This window comes from Aotus nancymaae, unplaced genomic scaffold, assembly GCF_030222135.1.
Source record: "Aotus nancymaae isolate 86718 unplaced genomic scaffold, 86718_ANA_hifiasm-v0.15.2.pri h1tg000029l, whole genome shotgun sequence".
In the NCBI taxonomy this organism is placed as follows: domain Eukaryota; kingdom Metazoa; phylum Chordata; class Mammalia; order Primates; family Aotidae; genus Aotus; species Aotus nancymaae.
Window position 1 is genome coordinate 41851687 of NW_026988442.1, and position 21621 is coordinate 41873307.

At 61.5% G+C, this 21621-nt stretch overlaps 1 protein-coding gene across 5 annotated transcripts; it reads left to right on the forward strand.

The window, feature by feature from the left end:
• The first annotated feature begins 1362 nt into the window (after window positions 1-1362).
• SLC17A9 (solute carrier family 17 member 9) lies at window positions 1363-20950 on the forward strand. Of its 5 annotated transcripts, XM_064382586.1 has the most exons (14): window positions 1499-1542; window positions 3987-4094; window positions 7804-8001; window positions 8388-8527; window positions 13203-13302; window positions 15036-15166; window positions 15690-15786; window positions 15950-16046; window positions 16743-16830; window positions 17842-17876; window positions 18342-18457; window positions 18928-18983; window positions 19104-19133; window positions 19726-20950. In XM_064382586.1, the coding sequence occupies exons 3-14, from the start codon at window positions 7874-7876 to the stop codon at window positions 19887-19889; spliced, it is 1182 nt and encodes a 393-aa protein (XP_064238656.1). In that variant the 5' UTR covers window positions 1499-1542; window positions 3987-4094; window positions 7804-7873; the 3' UTR covers window positions 19890-20950. The 5 variants fall into 5 exon arrangements, with proteins under 5 accessions (XP_021528134.1, XP_021528135.1, XP_021528132.1 ...); XM_021672459.2 differs by lacking the exons at window positions 1499-1542; window positions 3987-4094 and adding an exon at window positions 1363-1412; XM_021672460.2 differs by lacking the exon at window positions 3987-4094 and having other exon boundaries at window positions 1378-1542; window positions 18365-18457; window positions 19726-19854.
• Window positions 20951-21621: the final 671 nt, after the last annotated feature.

Consider the following 21621-nt stretch of genomic DNA (forward strand, 5'->3'; position numbering starts at 1 on the left):
TCAACCTCCAGAGTAGCTGGGATTACAGGTGCTAGCCACCACGCCCAGCTAATTTTGTATTTTTAGTAGAGATGGGGTTTCTCCATGTTGATCAGGCTGGTCTCGAACTCGACCTCCCAAAGCATCGGGATTACAGGTGTGAGCCACCGTGCCTGGCCAGCCCAACCTATTTGAAGTAACACCCCTTCCCTATGCCTTTCATTTCTTTGATTTTTGCCTAGCTGCCCCAGAACATCAGCTCCAGGAGGAAGGGGACTTTAGGTAACCAGATGACAGATGTCTGCTGCAGCATGATTTCCTTGATAGGAAATCACCATCAAAGAGTGAACGGATGCGAACCACTGGAAAGAGGAGAGGACGCGATTGACAGCAATATGTTTAGCAACACTTTTCCTGGCTGTGGGCGAGGGCTGTTTGGGGTGACAAACCTCTCTGCCACCATCTTTTTACCCTACCCCACATCAGCGATGGGTGAAAGCATGGCCTTGCCTTTTAAGGTGCTGGTGTCTTTAAGATCTGTTCATCTCTAGGCTTTGGGAGCAGGCCCTGCCCGGGCAGTGGTTTGGGCTGCTGGAGACCTGAGGGCTGAGGAGGGGCAGGGCTAAATGTGGTTCTGTTCTGAGTGCAGGACCCCACCTGTGGCCCCTTGACCCTGGGGGCGGCAGCTGCGGCCTGGAGGATGAACTGAGGTGGGCCTTGGTGGAGGTGGGGGTGAGGGCTTGAGGTGCAGACCCTCCGCCTCCTGGGGAAAGGCGTGGTGGGGGGGATGCAGCGTAGCAGGGTGGGGCTGCGTGGTCAAGGTCTTCTTCCCCTGCTGGCTTCATCCTGGAAGCATCGGCTGCGAAGATGCTGGCCAGCCCCAGAGTTGCCCAGCTCTCCCATGCTTGGTCCAAGGGCTCAGGAGTGGACCCATCCCTGCCCTGAAAGATCCATTTTAAAAATCGGTGACCCCAGACTTCTGTCTTCACACTTGGTTAAGACTTTATCCCTACTTTTATTTGATTGGCACCCAGCCCTGTGAGGTGGGCACTGCCATCACCCCCCATTTTATAGACAGAGGTCCCCATGGCTCCCTGTTGTGTCCAAGGGATGGGTGGCACCTCTGGGACCAAGTTCCTCACCCGGGTCCTTCTCTGAATCCCCAGTCAAACCAGCCTGCACCGGGCACCCCCCGCTGCCCCCACGCTAACCTCGGCTGGGGCTGAGCTAGAGTGCGTTGGACCGGCCAGGGCAGCCATCGGCCCCCTTCCTGTGGGGCAGCAGGGAGGGACGTCAGCAGGGTGGGGCGGGCACCCGAGTGGTATGCCCCGCCCCACCGCCCGCCCTGGTGGCCGTCTCGGGGCGACAAGTCCGGGGAGCAGCAGACGGAAGCACCGCTGGGACTGACACGTGGACTTGGGCGGTGCTGCTGGGTGGGTCGGCCAGGCTGGGAGGCAGCCCCGGGACACCGCTGTGCCCACGCCGTCTGAGCGCCCCAAGCCCTATGCAGCCACCCCAAGACGAGGCCCGCAGGGACATGGCCGGGGACACCCAGTGGTCCAGGTGTGGCAGGGGAGTGGGGATGGGGGTGGGGGGAGGGAGCTGAGATGCTTGCTGGTGGGACCATGGTAGGTGGGGAGCGCTGAGCTGGGGCGGGCACCTCTGGCTGCCGGGCCTCCTGTGCCCCTGTGGGAGGTGGAAGGATGTGAGTGCCCTGTCCTTCCTCCCTGCCATCAGATTCCAGGACCAGACCTGGCAAGTGCCCTATCCCAGCCGGTGGTCCTGAGGCCCTTCCAGGCAGGGCTATGTCCCCCAGGCCAGGGGCATGGTCCCGGACACTGAGGAGGCATAGTCCCGCCAGGTGGGACCACCCTGTATATGTGTGAACCCAGTAAGCAGACCCTGGGACAGTCAGGAGGCCGGGTATGAGGGCACAGGCTGGAGCCTGCAGCTGGATGGGGGGTCCAGCCATCACATGCCAGCTGTGTGCTGGGGACCAGCTCCCGGCTGGCCTCAGCCCTCAGAGCATTTGGTGGTGGGGAGAAGTGGGGCCTGGCCACCAGCACTGCTGCCTGCAGGAGGCTCCCCAGGCAGGTGACGCCTCAGACGCCCGGCCGGATGGTGATTGCAAGCCATCGGCCAGCTGGGGAGAGCCTCTGCCAGGGAGCTCCTGACAGCAGCCCCCACACTGCTGAACCCCCTTGCTCTGGGTCTATGGGCTGAGGCCTTGAGTGGTTGGACCCTGGGCCTAGAGTCAGTGTCCTGCCCGCTCTGAGTCCCCAGGGTACCTGCCCTGACAATGGCAAGGTAATGGCACCTTCTGGCCCCACCAGTTCTCAGCTGTGTGAGGACTGAGGACCCTGGAAGTGCTGAAGAGTGGCAGGAAGGCCCAAAGGGGCAGTGCCACCATCAGATGTCGGCGCCCACATAAAGGGAGTGCTAGCTGCGTGGGAAAAGCTGGCAGCCCAGATCCCAGCCGGAGAGTCTTCCTGTCAGGCTCCGATTAGAGGGGAGGGCTGCCCTCAGCTCAGCCTGCCCCTCACCGTCTGCTCTCTTCCTTCTCTCCGACCCAGGCCTGCTGGGTGGGGCCGACTCCCCGGGGCTTCAGGGCCTCCTCACTGGCGGCGGGGTCTGAGTGGCTCCGCCTTCCCGCCTTCCCTCCCAGGCTCGCTGTTTAAAAAGTAGCCCTTACCACGACTCCTGCCACTTCCTTCGCAGGGCCTTGTTGGGTAGCGCCAAGGTCCGCTGGGGCAAGAGCCCTCTCCCTGCAGCCACCTCGGGGAGGCCGTGCCGGGCGGGGGCGGAGCTGGAGGGGCAGCACCCACACTCCAGTGTCCTCTCCTGGCCCGGCACCAGCAGTTCCCTTTTCTGAATCGAGGGGCCATGTGGCCACCTGTTTGCTCAGCCGTGGAGGCGGCTTCTGCACAGGGGCCGTTCGCCAGAAGCCGGAGGCTCTAGAGAGTTAAGTTCACAGGAAGCAGCCTGCTGGGCTTAGGGAGGGCGGACTGGTGGGAGGAAGGTGTTCAGGCTGGTTCTCAGCACCCCCACCAGGAGGGAGGATTCTTGGCCTGGGGTCCCAGTCAGCCCTCAGGCAGCCCTGGCTGTGTGGGTCTTCCTCTCCAGCCTGACTTCCTTGACTCCCCAGAGGCTGTGGAGGGTACACCTGTGCCCACCTGGCCAGCACCACCTGCCCGACTCAGAGAAGGGGCTGTGGGGACTCAGCCTCCACAGCCCAGGGAGGAGGAAGACAAACCTTCACCCCACACATTTGCGGGACCTCCCCCCTGGCCAGGGGCCGCCTGCTTGGCTTGGAGTGGACTGCTTGCCTGGAAGGGCTGTTCCTGACTTTCTCCTCCCCAGGAGGCCAGGGAGTGGCTCTGCGTTCTCAGCACTGTGCTGGCCTTGATTGGTGAGAATCGGTGCCACTGAGCTTCCTGCCGTGTCTAATGGCCAGGCGGTGCAGGGCAGGGGCCGGCTGGACACAGGTGTCCCACCTCCCCTTTTTTATCAAGACAGAATCTCTGTCGCCCAGGCTGGAGTGCAATGGTGCAGTCTTGGCTCACTGCAACCTCCACCTCCTGGATCACTCAGGCAATCCTCCCTCGGCCTCCCAGCTGGGACCACAGGTGCATACCACCACACCCGGCTAGTTTTTTTTTTGAGAGGGGAATGGAGTCTTGCTCTGTCGCCAGGCTGGAGTTTAGTGGTTTGATCTTGGCTCACTGCAACCTCCGCCTCCCAGGTTCAAGTGATTCTCCTGCCTCAGCCTCCCAAGTAGCTGGGATTGCAGTTGCCTGCCACCAAGCCTGGCTATTTTTTGTATATTTAGTAGAGATAGGGTTTCACCATGTGGGCCAGGCTGGTCTCTAACACCTGACCTCAAGTGATCTGCCCGCCTTGGCCTCCTCAAGTGCTGGGATTACAGGCATCAGCCACCATGCCCGGCCCTGGCTAATTTTTAAATTACTATTTTTTTGTAGAGACGGGGATTTCTTTATGTTTCCCAGGTTGGTCTTGAACTCTTGGGCTCAAGTGATCTGCTCACCTCGGCCTCCCGGAGTGCTGGGATTACAGGAATAAGCCACCACACCTAGCCCTAACTCTCCTTTTTAAAGGTACCTTTGGACTGTGTGGCTTTTAGCAGAAAGCTAAGGGTGGGGCCCCCATGTCCCTCCTGCAAGGCTTGTGTGTTCAGTCAACGAAAACTGTTTACAGAGAGCCTGGGGCCTGGTAAATAACAGGCCTGCGGGCATCGGCCACACCTGGGCAGGGCGTGGAGGCCAGGGCCGTTCTGGGCTAGGCCGGCTGGCAGTGAAGACTGTGTCCCTCTGTGGTAACCCGGGGAGCAGACCTGCTCCTCAGACCCAGGCCACAGCCAGGTATGGGACAAGCCAGTTGTCCCCAGTATGGAAGCTGGCCGCAAATGACGCTGGCGAAAGCACAGGCGCTGCCAAGGCCCAGGACAGGCGGTGCTTTCTCCAAACTCCAGGGTTAATGGCTGACCCTGCTGCGGGGAGGGGCCTGGAGCAGGGACAGCCTCCGGCAGAGCGGGAGGTGTCAGGACGCAGCTCTGGCCCTCCCCGTCCGGGCTTGGGAATGTGGGCTGGCTGGCCTGGCTCTGTGACCTTGGGCATGCTCAGCGCCAGACTTGGTGGTCTTATCTCCCCTGGGAAGTGTCCAGGCGCAGGCTCATGGAGAACACCAGGAGGGCCAGGTCCCTGCCCCTCTGTCCACGGCACACCCTCGTCCACTCACTCATCTCTGGAAGGTTCTTAGGAGCACAGCCCTGGGCTGCAGCCGGCTCCCCGAAGGGGCAGGTGGGATCTTTTGGGAAGTGTGGGGTGAGACTCCAGTATCCGACTCAGACTCATCTGCCAGTGTCTCCTGGTCACCCTCTGCCCTGTTCTCTTCGAGGCCCATGAGGGCTCCTCCTCCTGGACGCCTCCCGTCCCTGGCGATGTTGGCTCTTGGCTCCTGGCTGCAGCCTCCTCGGCTAACTCCTGCCATTCTCTTGGGTGACTTTGAAGTCCACAGCGGCACCCTGGCCTTCACCCTTGACCTTCTCCTCTCCTTGGCCTGCCACTACTCAGCCTTGCCCTTCATCAAGGCTTCCAGCACTAATACCTCCAACCTCTGGTTCGCTGGCCAGGACTGGGGCCCCAGGCTCAGAGCCCCAGCGGGACCCCGGATCAGCTTCTCCTCCCCACTGCCCATGTGCAGACCTGGCCCACCAGGTTGACTCCAGTGCTGTGTCCACACCTGCACCCAGCGTGTCATCAGGACCAGCCCCACCTCCACCCCACAGTGGCTGTTTGTCCTCGTCACCATCCTAACAGCCCTGACTCTCAGGCAGACATCCTCACCTCCTGCTTCACAAAAATCGGAAGTGGCCAGTGGGAATTCCTCTAATTCCCCTCCCCCAGCTCGAGGCCGGGGTAGGGGCACTCCCGCCTCCCATGCCCTTGCGTCCTTGGTGAGCGTCAGCGGATCCTGTGCCCACCCTGCCCAAGGCCTCTCTCCAGCATCTGACTCAGCAAGTTCCAAACCCAGCTCCCCCGGCCACCTCCCCATCTGGGGCTCCAGTCATCCCAGGGCACGGTGAGAATCCTGGGTGTCTAGCAGACCTTCCACCTTCAGCCCCGTGCTGCCCTGCTGACCCCCACGCCTCTGCAGGCTGTGTGCCTCTCCTCACACGTCTGCACGTCCCAGCAGCCCCCAGCTCACCCTCGAGGGTGCTTTAGCGTGGTGAGGTCACGCTTAGGAGGTGGCGGGGGAGGCCATGCATTCAGCAAGCCCCACTGGACTTTCGTGCCCTGGAGCCCTGCCTGGTCCTGTGCCCACCCTGTCCCCTGCCAGGAGCAGCTCCTGGCCACGTCGACCCTCCTGAACCCTTTCCACACCCAGCCAAGGCCCTGGCGCCCAGGGAGGAGCGGTCTTCTCTTTTTGTCATTTGGTTTCTATGGGTCACTTTCTGCGAGCAGGGCCAGTGTCCGCCTTTGCTCCGGAGTGGCCATCCTCAGTGCTGGCGGGGCAGGAGGGCGGGAAGGGCTGTGTGGCTCAGTGGACGGGTCGGGGGATGTCTCTGGAGTCTCCGCCCTCCCGCAGATACCCTGGGCAGGATGCCTGCGGCGCCTAGACTAGTTATTACCTGGTTACCTTCCCAGCTGGCTCTGGGGCCCAGCCGAGCTCCTGACCCTCACGTCTGGTCGAGTGGACCCAGGGCAGCAGGTGGGGTCTGGGGGGCACGTCAGGTCTTTGTTTTGAACTTGCAGCTTCTCTGTAAGCTTGAAGTTGGTTCAAAATAAAATCCCTCCATTTGGCACGGTGGTTACCGGGAGGACCCAGGACCTCAAGGTCTCCCAGGCAGAGTGGCTGTTCTGGAGGTGTCCGTGGTGCTGCAGGCCTCTGCGCCTTGAGTCGGGGGCTGCTGCCCAGAGCCGCACCTCAGGGTCCAAGGCTGACAGGTCAGCGCAGAGGGCTTCTCCCAGAGGACACGGCTGCTCGGGGCCGGGGAAGGGCCGCATCCGCATCGTGACCTCCATCTGCGCCGGTCCTCCCTCCGACCCTGCTTCTCAAAGCTCCCAGTGCGCCAGGGCCCCAGGGCTGCCATCCTGTGCCCGCTGTGTCTGTCTGTCGGGCCGGGTGCAGGGGGCCCAAAAGTGGAGCCAGCCCTAAGGCCTGAGGTGGGACTGGGGACCCTTTCCACTCCCGCTCCCTGCCTTCCTCTGTCCCCTCCCCTCCCCTCCTCCTGCATCCCATGCCCCTGGCCAACCCAGGACTCCCCTGGCCAGGAGAAGGCAGAGAGACCGACCCCAGGTCACCCCCAGGTGCCAAAGGTGAGGGGGCTGGGACGACCACCCACGCTGCCAGGAGGCCTTCCTGTAACCAGCATACCAAAAGGAGGGACTTTATTTTGAACCAACTTCATGCTGTATTGAGAAGCTGCAAGTTCAAAACAAAGACCTGACGTGCCCCCCAGACCCCACCTGCTGCCCCGGGTCCACTTGACCAGACGTGACAGTTACGAGCTCGGACGGGCCCCAGAGCCCTCCAGGGGACCCGGTGCCCCCACGAGCCCCTCACCAGAACCTGAGGCGGGAGGAGGGAGCCGTGACCTTGGCTCAGCCACAGGACCCAGTGACGGAGCCTCCCTGTAGCTCTCTTTAATCAGGGACCACAGCAGCCGAGGAACCTCCCAGCCGACTGCAGGATTCAGAGGCCCTGGCTGGGAAGGCCCCACCCCTGCCCAGCCCCCGCCAAGAGCCCGGCAGTCCTCCTGACACTGTGTCCTCTCCTGGCCACTCGGCCCCGCCTGCCCCAAGGTCCTCAGCTGGGACCTCCTGTGCTGCCTCAGCCCTGCCGCCCTGGGGGCCCGTTGCCCAGCACACCCCGCCCCCCGCAGTGTGCTCTCAGCTGTCAGCCCCGCCAGTGCCTGCCTGGGCCGAGGGAGGCTTGAGAATGTGGCACCTCGTGCTGCTGGGCCTCTGCTTTGGGGGCCTGGGGGCCTGGTCCCCCGTCGTGGGTAACAAGCAGGGCCTGGCCCAGGCACCTTTAGTGGGGACACACTGTTAGCTGCGTGTGCTGGCCCCTCGGCTCCTCCCAGCCGCTACTGCGCCTCATTTCTGGCTGCCTGTGTTCTCCTGGGGGTCAGCAGACAGGTGCGATTAGGTGTTTGAATGCTTGCCAAGTTGCCCTCCATTGGAGCTGTCCCCATTCACAGGCCCACGTCCCCCAGCTCTGGGGGAGGTCTCTGAGTGACGGGGCTCGAAGCAGCAGGGCCGCCTGAGGGGCCTCCCCAGGGCCTGACCATCTCCTCTCCCGCAGGCCCGAGTGCCAGGCGTGGACGGGGACACTGCTGCTGGGCACGTGCCTGCTGTACTGCGCCCGTGCCAGCATGCCCATCTGCACGGTCTCCATGAGCCAGGACTTCGGCTGGAACAAGAAGGAGGCCGGCATTGTGCTCAGCAGCTTCTTCTGGGGCTACTGCCTGACGCAGGTTGTGGGCGGCCACCTCGGGGACAGGTAACTGCCCCTCGTCCTCGTCTCCAGGCTGGTGGCGGCTGCCCCACTGGGGCTTCTGGGGGCGAGTGGGCTGGCTGCGCTGCTGCACACGGAGGAAGCAGCTCCTGGGGAAGAAGTTTGGTGGATACATTTGGGCAGAAGACCCACCTGGAGGAAGATGGGAGGGGAGAGGCCAGGCTTGGCAAGGCCCCAGGGTCCTGGAGGCAGAGGAGGCGGGCAGCTCCCCGGGAGTACCTGGCCTCCTCAGGACGCAGCTCTGGGGTCGTGAGCAGGCCCTATAGAGGCAGACAGGCCAGGCCCAGCCCCGAGCACCCATTCGAGGGCTCCCCTGAGTCAGGGTGCTGCCCCTTGGTCCTGCACAGCCCCTTTCTCTGTCTCCCCCTCAGGATTGGGGGTGAGAAGGTCATTCTGCTGTCAGCCTCTGCCTGGGGCTCCATCACGGCTGTCACCCCACTGCTCGCCCACCTGGGCAGTGCCCACCTGGCCTTTATGACCTTCTCACGCATCCTCATGGGCTTGCTGCAAGGTAAGGGGAGCTCAGGTGGCCCCTCACACTCCGGCACCAGGCGGGGCAGACAGGGAACTGTGCATGGATGTCTGTGTAGGTGCACGTGTGCCTGCAGGCGGTGTGCAAGTGTGTGTGTATAGGCATGCCCCGGTGCATATGTACACCTGTGTGGGTGCATGTGTGTGAGTGTGCACGTGTGCATGCAGGCAGTGTGCATGCGTGTGGATGCCCGTTTGCATGTATACATGTGTGTGCATGCCCATATGCATGTGTGCACCTGTATGCACATGTGCATGTGTGTGTGCCTGTATGCACGTGTGCATGTGTGTGCCTGTATGCATGTGTGCATGTGTGTGCCTGTATGCATGTGTGCATATGTGTGCATGCCCATATGCGTGTACATGTGTATGTGCTCGTGTGCGTGTGTGTGCACCTGTATGCTTGTGTGTGTGTGTGTGCCCCTATGCATGTGTGCATGTGCGTGGGTGCTCGTATGCATGTGTGCATGCGTGTGGGTGCCCGTATGTGTGCATGTGCGTGGGTGCCTGTATGCACGTGTGCATGTGTGTGTATGCCCATATGCGTGTACATGTGTATGTGCTCGTGTGCGTATGTGTGCGCCTGTATGCTTGTGTGCATGTGTGTGTGCCTGTATGCACGTGTGCATGTGTGTGCCTGTATGCATGTGTGCATGTGTGTGTGTGCCTGTACCTGTATGCACGTTTGCATGTGTATGTGCTCGTGTGTGTGTGCGCCTGTATGTTTGTGTGTGTGCCCCTATGCGTGTACATGTGTATGTGCTCGTGTGCGTGTGTGTGCACCTGTATGCTTGTGTGTGTGTGTGCCCCATGCATGTGTGCATGTGCATGGGTGCTCGTATGCATGTGTGCATGCGTGTGGGTGCCCATATGATGTGTGCATGTGTGTTGGTGCCTGTGTGACCATCCATGTGCCTTCTGTGGTGCACACTCTGCAGTGACACACAGGATCACTGGGTAGTGAATCTCTCCTGTCTCTGAGCTCTGTCAGCAACACCTTGGTTCAGGGGTGGATTCCCGCTTCAAGGACCCTGCTGTGGGACTCTGGGTTTTGTGCATTTTGGCCACACATACGCTGACGATGCCTCCATACTAGGGCCTTGGAGCTCTTTGTCAGGAAAACAAGGTGGGTGGGGTCCCAGGGTGCTTTGTGGGGTGGTCCCTACTTGGCTGGGGTCTGCTGGAGAAACAGCTAGGCCTCCAGCCTGCAGGGCCTGCCTGCCCCACCCCAGCCTGCCTGGCCACCTCACCCATCAGCAGTTCCCGGGCTGGGCCACTCCTCCCCCAGTGTCCTGGGCCATCCAGACCCCCTCCTTAGGGCTCCCCCTACCTTCCTGAGCAGGCATGAGGTTCGGGGCCCTGGCCATGGCTCCCCTAGAACCTCTGTCCCCCCCCCCACCCCCATCTCCTCCAAGTCCAGATACTTTGGGGAGTTCACTCCCGAGCCTCGTCCTCCCTCCCTCTCCACACTCTCACTCCCTGAGGTCACAGCCTGGAGGGTGCTGCCTGGGACTCTCTCCATAGCAGAGGAAGGGGTTCTGCCCAGGACAGAGGCCACTGTCATGGTCACAGGTGTCACATGAGAGCCAAGGCCCCACCACCAGTGCCCACCATTAGAGGAGAGTGCTGTGAGTGAGAGGACTTAGGATTGTGTGTTTACTGGGGGGCCCCATCCCAGAGCTAGCCCCTCCAGCATCACTGCCTCCCCAGGCACTACCCCCCTAGGTACTGCCCCAGGCCCCACCGCAAGAGCTGGAGGAGGAGGAGGAGAGGAGTGAATGAATCAGCAACCGCCCGGAGGGGTGGACGGGATGGTCGGGGCGGGCGCTCATCTTTGTTTACTGGAGGGACTTCAGGGTGAGGGAGGCAGGTCCTGGGGCTGAAGCTGTGTAGAAAACAGCAGCACTGCCTCAGACCGGGCTGATCAATGCCTCCCAGGTGTCGCTGAGAAGGCCCTTGGCTCTGGGCAGGTGGCTGTCCTCATGGGTAGCTCTAGGGACCCAGCAGGGCAGCCAGACCCTGTGGGCTCGTGCCAGCTCCGGCTAGGCTTCCTCTGCGGGGCCAACTTGTTGTACTACGATGACTTGGCACCTGAGGCACATTCTGTTTTCTAGAAACCTTCAAAGTCTGGTACGTCTCAATGTCAGGTGTCATCCTGACATCGAGTCTACTCTGGGGGTCTGGGGGCCGCATGGTGGCTGCATGGTAACTGTGGGCACCACCCGCGGCTGGCACGTGTTTGTGCACGCTGTCCTCGGGCAGAGCGGAGACGCCGGGGGTCCCAAGACCCGTGGCTCTCACTGCGGGGGCGTCGGACTTCTGGAGGGAGCCCCACGGAGCTCCAGCAGGCGGCCCCCAGCCTCCCCCGAGGGAGCCAGGAAATGGACCGGCCTCTGCGCTGTGAGCCTATGAGCTGGCGCGCTGTCCAGGCCGGCACTTCCTGTGTGTGGCTGGCTGTTTTCAGCGACCTGTAGACAGGGGCCATGGTTGTCACGGTGGCTCCGCGGTGCCTTCCCTCACAGAGCCCCTCCAGTCCGGGCTCCAGAGCCCCGTGGATGTGGGGTTACATGGAGTTGTAAGGCAGTTTCCAACTTTTTGTTTTTTGAGACTGAGTCTCAAAAAAAAAAAAAAAAAAAGAGACTGAGTCTTGCTGTGTTGCCCAGGCTGGAGTGCAATGGCATGATCTCTACTCACCGCAACCTCCGCCTAGTGGGTTTAAGTGATTCTCCTGCCTCAGCCTCTTGAGTAGCTGGAACTACAGGCACACACCACCACACTCGGCTAATTATTTGTATTTTTAGAAGAGACGGGGTTTCACTGTGTTGGCCAGGATGGTCTTGATCTCCTGACCTTGTGATCCACCTGCCTCAACCTCCCAAAGTGCTGGGATTATAGGCAAGAGTAACTGCGCGCAGCCTCCAGACTTTTAAAGCAGCTGGAGAACACTTGGTCCAAAAGAAATCCTGGGAGGGAGCTCAGTTTATAAAACAGGAAAAGACAGGGACAGCTTTCCTGGGGGAGTGTGTGTCTGTGTGTGGGGAGTGTGTGTCTGCGTGGGGGAGTGTGTGTCTGTGTGTGGGGAGTGTGTGTGGGGAGTGTGTGTCTATCTGCGTGGGGGAGTGTGTGTCTGTGGGGAGTGTGTGTCTGTGTGTGGGGAGTGTGTGTCTGCGTGGGGGAGTGTGTGTCTGCGTGGGGGAGTGTGTGTCTGTGTGTGGGGAGTGTGTGCGTGGGGGAGTGTGTGTCTGTGTGTGAGGGAGTGTGTGTCTGTGTGTGGGGAGTGTGTGTCTGTGTGTGGGGAGTGTGTGTCTGCGTGGGGGAGTGTGTGTCTGTGTGTGGGGAGTGTGTGTGTGGGGAGTGTGTGTCTATCTGTGTGGGGGAGTGTGTGTCTGTGGGGATTGTGTGTCTATCTGCATCGGGGAGTGTGTGTCTGTATCTGGGGAGTGTGTGTCTATCTGCGTGGGGGAGTGTGTGTCTGTGTCTGGGGAGTGTGTGTCTGCATCGGGGAGTGTGTGTCTGTGTGTGGGGAATGTGTATCTATCTGTGTTGGGGGAGCATGTGTCTTTGTGTGGGGAGTGTGTGTTTATCTGCATGGGGGAGTGTGTGTCTGTGTGTGGGGAGTGTGTCTCCATCTGCGTTGGGGGAGTGTGTCTGTGTATGGGGAGTGTGTGTCTATCTGCATCGGGGAATGTGTGTCCATCTGCATTGGGGGAGTGTGTCTTTGTGTGGGGAGTGTGTGTCTATCTGCATCGGGGAGTGTGTGTTTATCTGCGTGGGGGAGTGTGTGTCTGTGTCTGGGGAGTGTGTGTCTATCTGCATCGGGGAGTGTGTGTCTGTGTGTGGGGAGTGTGTCTGTGTGTGGGGAGTGTGTGTCTATCTGCACTGGGGAGTGTGTGTCTTTGTGTGGGGAGTGTGTGTCTATCTGCACTGGGGAGTGTGTGTCTTTGTGTGGGGAGTGTGTGTCTGTCTGCATCAGGGAGTGTGTGTCTGTGTCTGGGGAGTGTGTGTCTATCTGCATTGGGGAGTGTGTCTGTGTGTGGGGAGTGTGTGTCTATCTGCATTGGGGAGTGTGTGTCTGTGTGTGGGGAATGTGTGTATCTGCATGGGGGAGTGTGTCTGTGTGTGGGGAATGTGTGTCCATCTGCGTTGGGGGAGTGTGTCTTTGTGTGGGGAGTGTGTGTCCATCTGCGTTGGGGGAGTGTGTGTCTATCTGCACGGGGGAGTGTGTGTCTGTGTGGGAAGGTATGTCCCCGCGTGGGGGTAGTATGTATCTGCGTACACATCTGGCGGGTTTGTGTGCGTACACACGTGTATCTTCATGCTGTGTGTGTGTGTTGGTGCGAGGACTCTGTAGAGCACAGCGGGAAGCTGCAGGCCGGTGGTGAGTGCGCACCTGTGCATGTGCGTGGGTGGGAGGGCTGGCTTGCAAGCAGGGATGTTTCCCATGGCGATGTGGATGGCACAGCCCTCAGTGTGCCTCGCCCAAAAGGAGTCTGTTTCCTCAGTGGCACCAAAAGCCACCCTGCTGGTCCCTCGGGTGGGTGAGGTGAGTGAGAGGGACAGGCGGACGTCCTCTGGAATCACAGTCCGAACCTGAGCAGATAGGCCGGGCCGAGCCTCCCCGGATGGACCCGAGACCCTCCCTCCACTCGTTGCAGGGGTCTACTTCCCTGCCCTGACCAGCCTGCTGTCACAGAAGGTGCGGGAGAGCGAGCGCGCCTTCACCTACAGCACCGTGGGCGCTGGCTCCCAGTTTGGGTAAGTCCTGGCCTCAGACGGGGCCCAGGAGAGGCCACCAGGTGAGGCTCTTGCTGGGTGGCCCCTGGTCCAGGTAGGAGATGGGTCAGGTGGGCCTGCAGGGCCACCAGGGGTGAGGTGGGTCCGACGGGCGTCTCCTGGACTCTGCAACCCAAGGCCGAGCTCTGCAGGTGCACACCATTTCTGCCTTTCTGGGGTGGCTGCAGGTGATCAGGCTGGGACTCGGGGATGTGGGTTGGGGGAGTGGCCGCATCACCTCATTTTCTTTCATCTGTGCTAACAAAGCCAGAAGCTTTCCCTACCCTCCGTTGCTCCCCCTGCCCCTGCCCTGACAGGAGAGTCTGCGAGCCCCGAGCGTCTGGGCCAGGGTGGGCCTCTCAGCTGGCTGGAGGGTGACTTGTCCTCAACCACGACGTGGCAACCCTGTGCCCCTCAGTCTTCCTTCCCAGCGCCGCTCCTGGGGCAGCTCCAGACCCTCTAGCGATGCTGGCGGCCTGGTCGAGACTGGGCCTGGGGTGGGAGGCCTTCCCAATGGTTGTAGCAGGGTGGACGGGTGCATGAGCTGACAGGGCCTTCTCAGTGGCTGGGCTCAGACCCTCAAGTTAGTGAGGTTCAGAGAGGTGGAGGTGGCTCCTGTGGGTGGGGCTGGGAGCAGCCCCAGGCAGGCCTAGGGTGACAGAGTCATCAAATAAAAACAGACTGCCCAGAGGAATGTGAATTTCAGATAAACCAGAGGGGAGATACTTCTACTAAAGAATGAGTTGGCCGGGTGTGCGGCTCACGCCTGTAATCCAAGCACTTTGGAGGCTAAGGCGAGTGGATCACCTGAGGTCGGGAGCTCAAGACCAGCCTGACCAACATGGTGAAACCCCGTCATTAAAAAAAAAAAAAAATTAAAAAAAAAAAAAAGAAAGAATGAGTCCTCACTGACCCGAAACCTGGGTTCACGGGGTGTCCTGCACTTTATCTGCACTCAGGTGGGGAGCAGAGAGGGGGTAGAGTACGGGCTGGGAGGGGCAGGAAGAGTGTTGCCCCCAGCTCGCCCTGGCGCCCAAGCCTGAGCCCAGCTGCCAGGAGCTGTGCCAGCCCGCAGAGGCTCAGCAGGAGGAAGGAGGCCCCATCCGGATGCCGGGCCCCACTCGGGGTCTCTCCCTCTCTTCCTCTTTTTGCCGTGATGGTAACTATTTCCCCGGGGCCAATAGAGCAGCAGATGGGGGCTGGGGCCAGCAGGGAGCCTGCGAGGGCACCTTTGGGACAATGAGATCCTGGGGACAGGGGATGGGGTTTGACCGTTGTGGAATTCCTGCGTCTAGAAATGTTTTTGAAATTTATCCTCAATGATGTCTGAAGCACAGGAGCCGTGTACAGCTTCACGGTAGAATATTCTCACCGCCGTCTCCTCCCCGTTGCCATGTTTAGTTTAAAAGGGTCCGTGTGAGGAAGCCTCGGCCAGCCTGAAGGCCTTGAAGCAGGATGTGAGGCACTGCTTGAATTCTGCAGCCGCCGCTCCTGGCTGGGACGCGCGGCTGATTCCAAATCTACCCCAGCCTGTGTCCGGAGTCTCCCCTGAATACCCGAATCCTTCACAAAATAGGCCGGGATGGGGGCTTCGGAGCTGCTCTCTAAAGGCGACGAAAGTACCCTTTTCCAGGGGCTCGGCCTGCACCAGGGTGGGGTTTCTGAGAGGCCCGTCCTTGCCCGAGGGGCCTGGCCACGCTCCCCTGTGTTTGCAGGACGCTGCTGACCGGGGCGGTGGGCTCCCTGCTCCTGGAATGGTGCAGCTGGCAGAGCGTCTTCTACTTCTCCGGCAGCCTCACCCTGCTGTGGGTGTGGTACGTGTACAGGTACCTGCTGAGTGAAAAAGGTAACGCAGGCCGGGCGGGCTCGTCCTGGGCGGCCAGGCTTCCAGTGCCACCTCCCGTGGCGGCTGAGCAGCCCGGAGCAGGAGCCTGGAGACGGCAGCTTTGACCTCCCAAAGAACCCACCAGACTCCAGCCCGAGCAAAGGTGCTCGGGTGCTGAGTTCTCAGCAGCTCTGCTACCAAATTCAGTCTGGAAGTTTCCATTTAGGGCTCAGTGAGACACCCAGGAAGACCTGCTGGGCTCAGGTCACGGGGAGTGCAGGAGCAGCCGAGTCTGTGGGTGGCCCAGAGGGGCTCCCCAAAGCCCCTGAACGTGGGGAGGGCATTCAGAACACGGTTCTCAAAGGTGACACTGCCCGTTTGGTGCCTGGTAGGGAAAGACACGGGAGGCTGGTGCCTGTGTGTAGTCTGAGGTGTGGGTGAGGCCTGCTGACCCCTCTGGAACCACCCCCAAATCCCAGTCCTTTGGGAACGGACAGTGCCTCCCACCCTGCTAGCCATCACCTTCAAACCGTTGCTCCCACAGACCTTGTCCCGGCCTCGGGTGTCCTGGCCCCAGGCCTGCTGGTGTCCAGGCACAACAGAGTCCCCTGGAGGCGGCTCTTCCGGAAGCCTGCTGTCTGGTGAGCCCCTCAGAGCAGTGGCAGGGCTGGTGACAGTGGGGTGTGAGCCTGGCTGGACCCGACAGGCCCTGAGGCCCAGGGCTCAGAGGTGGAGAGGGGTGGGTCCCACAGGCTCCGCCGGCTTGCGTGGTGCCAGAGTCACGGTCTGCTCCTGGCCCCGCAGGGCGGCCGTCTTCTCCCAGCTGTCCGCAGCCTGCTCCTTCTTCGTCCTCCTCTCCTGGCTGCCCACCTTCTTCAGGGAGACCTTCCCCGATGCCAAGGTAAGCCGAGCCGGGGGCTCCCGCGGGGTGGAGTGCCCAGAAGGCACGAGGCTCGAGCTGCACCAGGCGCCACGGGTCCTTGGCCTGAAGATGGGGGCACCCTAGGCTCCTGGACTCTGACGGTCCTGGCACCGCCGGGCTCTTCCTCTGGAGAGGACCCTGTCCGGGCTCCGGGCAGGTGTCAGTGTTTGAATCTGAAAACAATGTGGACGCTCCGTGCCTTCCTGCTGCTTCCAGCTCGCAACCGTGACCTGCTGGCCTGCAGAGGCTGGTGCAGGAGCTGGGATGTGGACAGAGGGGTCACCTGCGGTCAGCACGGCTCCTCCTCCAAGGCTGTCCTGCTGCCCTCACGGGCGGTGGTCAAGACTCCAAAGCTGCACAAGCCCAGGGTGGGGCCGGCCCTGCCAGAGAGCTTTCCTGGGCAGCGGCGGGCAGGGGGGCTGTCCAGCCTGAGTATCCTCTTCCAGATGGCCTGGTGCCGGCCCGGCCCCTCTGAGGCCACACCCCTCCCTGCCGGCCCGGGCCCCTCTGAGGCCACACCCCTCCCTGCCGACCCGGGCCCCTCTGAGGCCACATCCCTCCCTGCCATCCAGGGCCCCTCTGAGGCCACACCCCTCCCTGCCGGCCAGGGCCCCTCTGAGGCCATGCTCCTCCCTGCCGGCCAGGGCCCCTCTGAGGCCATGCTCCTCCCTGCAGGGCTGGATCTTCAACGTGGTTCCTTGGTTGGTGGCGATTCCTGCCAGTGTATTCAGCGGGTTTCTCTCTGATCATCTCATCAATCAGGGTGAGCCCCAGGGAGAGGACGGACCGGGGCCACACCCCGGTTCACCATACTTTCGAGGGGCCAGGAGTGCAGCCTCAGCACACAGAGAACTGGGGCAGAGGGGCTCTGCCCAGCTGGGCACTTCCTTCCAGGCTCAGCCTCCTCTTTAAAGGGTGGGTTTCAAGTGTGGTGAGAGGGTCCGGTCTCACAGCGGCTGTGGAGCTCGCCCCAGGGCCAGATGCAGCCTCGAGCCTCCAGGAAGGCGGCTGGTGGGGTCGGAGGTTGCAGGCGTCCTGGAGCCTTTGGAAGAGCTTGTCTTTGCTCCGTGTGCTCCAGGCCAAGCTGGGCTGAGCCCGAGTGGACTGCGTGTTTATTCCCCAGCACGGCGTCCTCACAGACACACACAGGCGGAGGCACATGTGCGGCCACACGCTCGCTCCACACACGCATGCACGTTCTTAGAATGTTTTTCCTAATTGCAAAAAGAATACACACATATTGTGGAAAAACTATAAAATCCAGAGAAACAGAGCAAGTGGGTTGTGCGCCCGTTTCCGCCTCTGAAACTGCCGTGTGGCTGTTCTTCTGTGCTTTCTGCGCAAACCCATGCCTTGGCAACCTCGCAGGGGCACACGTACTGCCTCGTGGATGCGCCACGCACATGCGTGTGTACACGCTTTCACCCGCGGCACACGTACGGCCTCGTGGATGCACCACACACATGCGTGTGTACACGCTTTCACCCGCGGCACACGTACTGCCTTGTGGATGCGCCACGCACATGCGTGTATACACACTTTCACCCGTGGCACACGTACGGCCTCGTGGATGCACCACGCACATGCGTGTGTACACGCTTTCACCCGCGGCACACGATAGCTATCTTGAGCCCAAGCTGCTGCTCTGGGCCGCCCCACGCCTCCTCCCCTGCTGCCCCTCTGCAGCCGATAGGGATGGGGTCCCCTCTGGGTGCTGTCTGGGGCGTCAGCACAAACGGGCTAACAAGAGCCCCTTCCTTGGCCTCCCCTGTAGGTTACAGAGCCATCACGGTGCGGAAGCTCATGCAGGTAGGAGAAGCATTCCAGCCCTCTCCGGATGTCCCTGCTTTGTTAAGGGTCTCCCAGGACTGCAGGTTATGTCCCCAAGTCACCTGATGTCTGGGAACAGGCAAATGCGAGGCCTCCCCACGTGCCCAGCACCAGGGCCAGAGCAGCCTGCAGAGACAGCTGCTGGAGGGCAAGCTGGGGTCAGCATCCCCTCTGGGCCGGCCTGAGCTTGCCCAGGACGAGTAGGGCCTCTCCCTTGGAGTGGGGCTGATTCACGGGGAGCCTCCTCCCAGATCTCCTCTAGGGGTCCCAGTCCGAGAGAGGTTTCGGGTCCCAGCTGACCTGACCCTTGCACAGTGCGCCCAGGAGTCTGTCGGGCGGGCGAGCCAGGAGCAGTCCCGGCTGCGGGCGGGTCGGGCCGGGGTGGGAGAGGACGCAGCTGCAGGTGGCCGAGTGCCCGCCTGTCACGGTGGTGCTTCCCTGCAGGGCATGGGCCTTGGTCTCTCCAGCATCTTCGCTCTGTGCCTGGGCCACACCTCGAGCTTCTGCGAGTCCGTGGTCTTTGCATCAGCCTCCATCTGCCTCCAGACCTTCAACCACAGGTGAGGGCTGACCTTGCATCCACCATGCTCGCGTGCGTGGAGAGGGAGCTCTGTCCGCCTCTCACCAGGCCTCTTCCTCGCACCTCACCTCCTTCCCAAGCTGCTGGGCAGCGACTGCCCTGAGGCCATGGTGGTAGCAGTTTAGGAAGCGCAGTTCACAGCAGTGAGCAGCGTGTGTGCGGGATTTGTGTGCCCTGGGATCGCACTTTTTCCGCAACACTTGACTGTCAGGAGCGGCTTCCTGCACTGGACTCTCCGTGAAGACGGGCGGCTGGGGCTCGGGTTGGGGAGGTGTGCAGGGCTGCAGCTCTGGCCAGGGAGCAGACCCCAGCGTCTCCCAGCCCCTCCCGTGGCTCCACCAGATCTTGCCTCCCTCCTCCCCCATGACAGCTCCGGGCTCTGGGTGAGGGAGGGCCAGCTGCGAGCTCGGTGGTGGCCACGGCCACTCACAGCCTCTTTCCTCCCCACAGTGGCATTTCCGTGAACATCCAGGACTTGGCACCGTCCTGCGCCGGCTTTCTGTTTGGTGAGGACCTAGCCCACCCCAGCTCTGCCCCTCCCTGGGCGTCTGGGCTGGGGGGTTATGGAAGCTCCTGGCGGGCTTTCGCTGACGTCTGTGTTCTGTCTCCCTCTGGCCTGTTCACAGGTGTGGCCAACACAGCTGGGGCCTTGGCAGGTGAGGGGTGTGCCTCTGCACCCAAGAGCTCCCCTTCTGTGGGGTTCGAGACCACCGAGGTGCTGCAGGATGGGGGGTGGGGGTGTGCCTCCCCGGGGTCAGGGGAGGGCACAGACCCCAGAGTGGGCCCAGGGAGAGGAGGATGTGGCCGCCTTCCAGGTTCCACTGGACTTTGCTGACGGCAGGTGGCTATGGGTCACTGTCTGCCCCGACGCACAGATACGGTCCAATCCTGGTAGTCCGGGGTCCCCGGCAGGCCGCCTGGCCCGGCTGAGTGCCTTGGATGATGGGGGCACCTTCTGCAGCTCAGCCACGCCTGGGCTGGCCTGTGGCTCTCAGTTCCCCTTCAGCGGGACAAGGGGCACTCGTTAGGAGGCCATTTCCTGGATGGCCTGTGAGATCTCTGTGTCTCCGAGATCCCCCAACTCTGAGCCTGACCCGCAGCTCGACACCCAATTCAGCCCTGGGAACCATGAGGTGTCTATCGGGTGCTAGGCCCCCCAGCCCTTCCCCTGGCACTGCCCTGGGAACTGGGCTGGGGTGTGGGGCCTGGGCTAGCTGGGAGCGCTCAGCCGGGTCCTCTCTCGCGCAGGTGTTGTGGGCGTGTGTCTGGGCGGCTATCTGATTGAGACCACGGGCTCGTGGACTTGCCTGTTCAACCTGGTGGCCATCATCAGCAACCTGGGGCTGTGCACCTTCCTGGTGTTTGGACAGGCCCGGAGGGTGGACCTGAGCCCCACCCGCGAGGACCTGTAGCTCCCAACCCCGCAGCCTCTCCCGGGACCCAGACGCCAGCAGCCCCGGGACAGAGGGGACTCAATTTGAGGGATGTGGTCACTCCATCTCAGACGCATGAGCAGAGAGGAACGCAAACCACTGTGGAGCCTGAGGCTTCTTGAGGACTTCACACCTGCTGGCAGGGGAGCGGGGAGTGGGCCTGGGTCCAGACCAGGCTCGCTGCTCTCTGGGCCTCAGTTTCCCCACCTGCCAGCGGGCTTGGCCCTGCCCTCCTCACAGGCCGGTGTGGCCATTGGGGTGAGTGGGGTTACCGTTAACAGGCACAGCCTCATTCCCGCTGCTATCTGTCCTGTGTGGTCCCGGCAAGTCACCTGCAGGACCTGCCTGCTAGTGCGGGGCCGGTGCCAGGCTGCAGTCTCCCCAACCCCAGCCCGCTTTGCTGTGTCTCTGGTGGGCTCTCCTCCATGGTGGGGGCCATCCTGTGCACTGCAGGAGGCTTAAAGGCATCCCTGGCCTCTACCCACCCCATGCCAGCAGCACCTACCCTCCCTCTCCCTCCTCCCAGTCAAACAACACCCAGAAATGTCTCCAGACTCTGCCCAGCCTCCCCGGTAGCCAGTCTCTAAACACAGCCTCAGAATCTCCCAGCAGCCTGACAGAGACCCCCAGGGCAGTGGGTGGGTGGTGGGCTAGAGACCCTTGCCCGTTGCTGGGACCCTGGCGCCTCTCTCTGCACTCACCGTGTTCTCACTGTGCAGACGCCTGGGCACTCCTTGGCCCTGCCCAGCGCAGCTGTGGCGCAGGCGCTCCAACACACACGGCTTTCCCAGGCCTGGTGATTCTGCTCTCCAGGGACGGTCGGCACCTTCCTGGGGGTGGGGGGCCCATGCACCCCAGAACAGACAGACCCAGCTTTCTGGCAATCTTTCTACCTCCCTTTCCATTCCCTGAGGAACTGGCGGTTTCATGAGTTAATGACACGCCCCTTGACATGTCCGTGTGGAGAAAAAAACCCCAAAAATGTGGAAAAGCGTGCAAGACCTGATTCAAGTAATAACTATTAAACTATTCAAAAAGAAGGTTGTTACTTTATTAACACCTTTCCTTTTTTTTTTTTTTTGAGACAGAGTCTCGCTCTGTCGCCAGGCGCCAGGCTGGAGTGCAGTGGCACGATCTCGGCTCACTGCAACCTCCGACTCCTGGGTTCAAGTGATTCTCCTGCCTCAGCCTCCCGAGTAGCTGGGATTACAGGCGCGTGCCACCATGCCCAGCTAATCTTTGTATTTTTTAGTAGAGACAGGGTTTCACCATGTTGGCCAGGATGGTCTCTGTCTCTTGACCTTGTGATCCACCCGCCTCGGCCTGCCAAAGTGCTGGGATTAGAGGAGTGAGCCGCTCTGCCCGGCCCTACTTTTATTTTTTTGGAGACAGGGTCTTGCTCCGTCGCCCAGGCTGGAACGCAGTGGCACAATCACAGCTCACTGCAGCCTCAGCTTCCCTGGCTCAGGTCGATCCTCCCACCTCAGTCTCCCAAGCAGCTGGAACCACAGGTGCACACCACCACACCCAGCGCTCACTGTGTTCCCCAGGCTGGTCTTGAACTCCTGGGCTCAAGTGACCCTCCCCTCATGGCTTCCCAGAGTGTTGGGATTATAAGCGTGAGCCATGGTGCCCAGCCAGTTCGCACTGTCTAAAATCCAAAGCCAGCTACAGAAGCTCTGAGAGTGAGGAGTCAGCCCTGCCCAGGGGA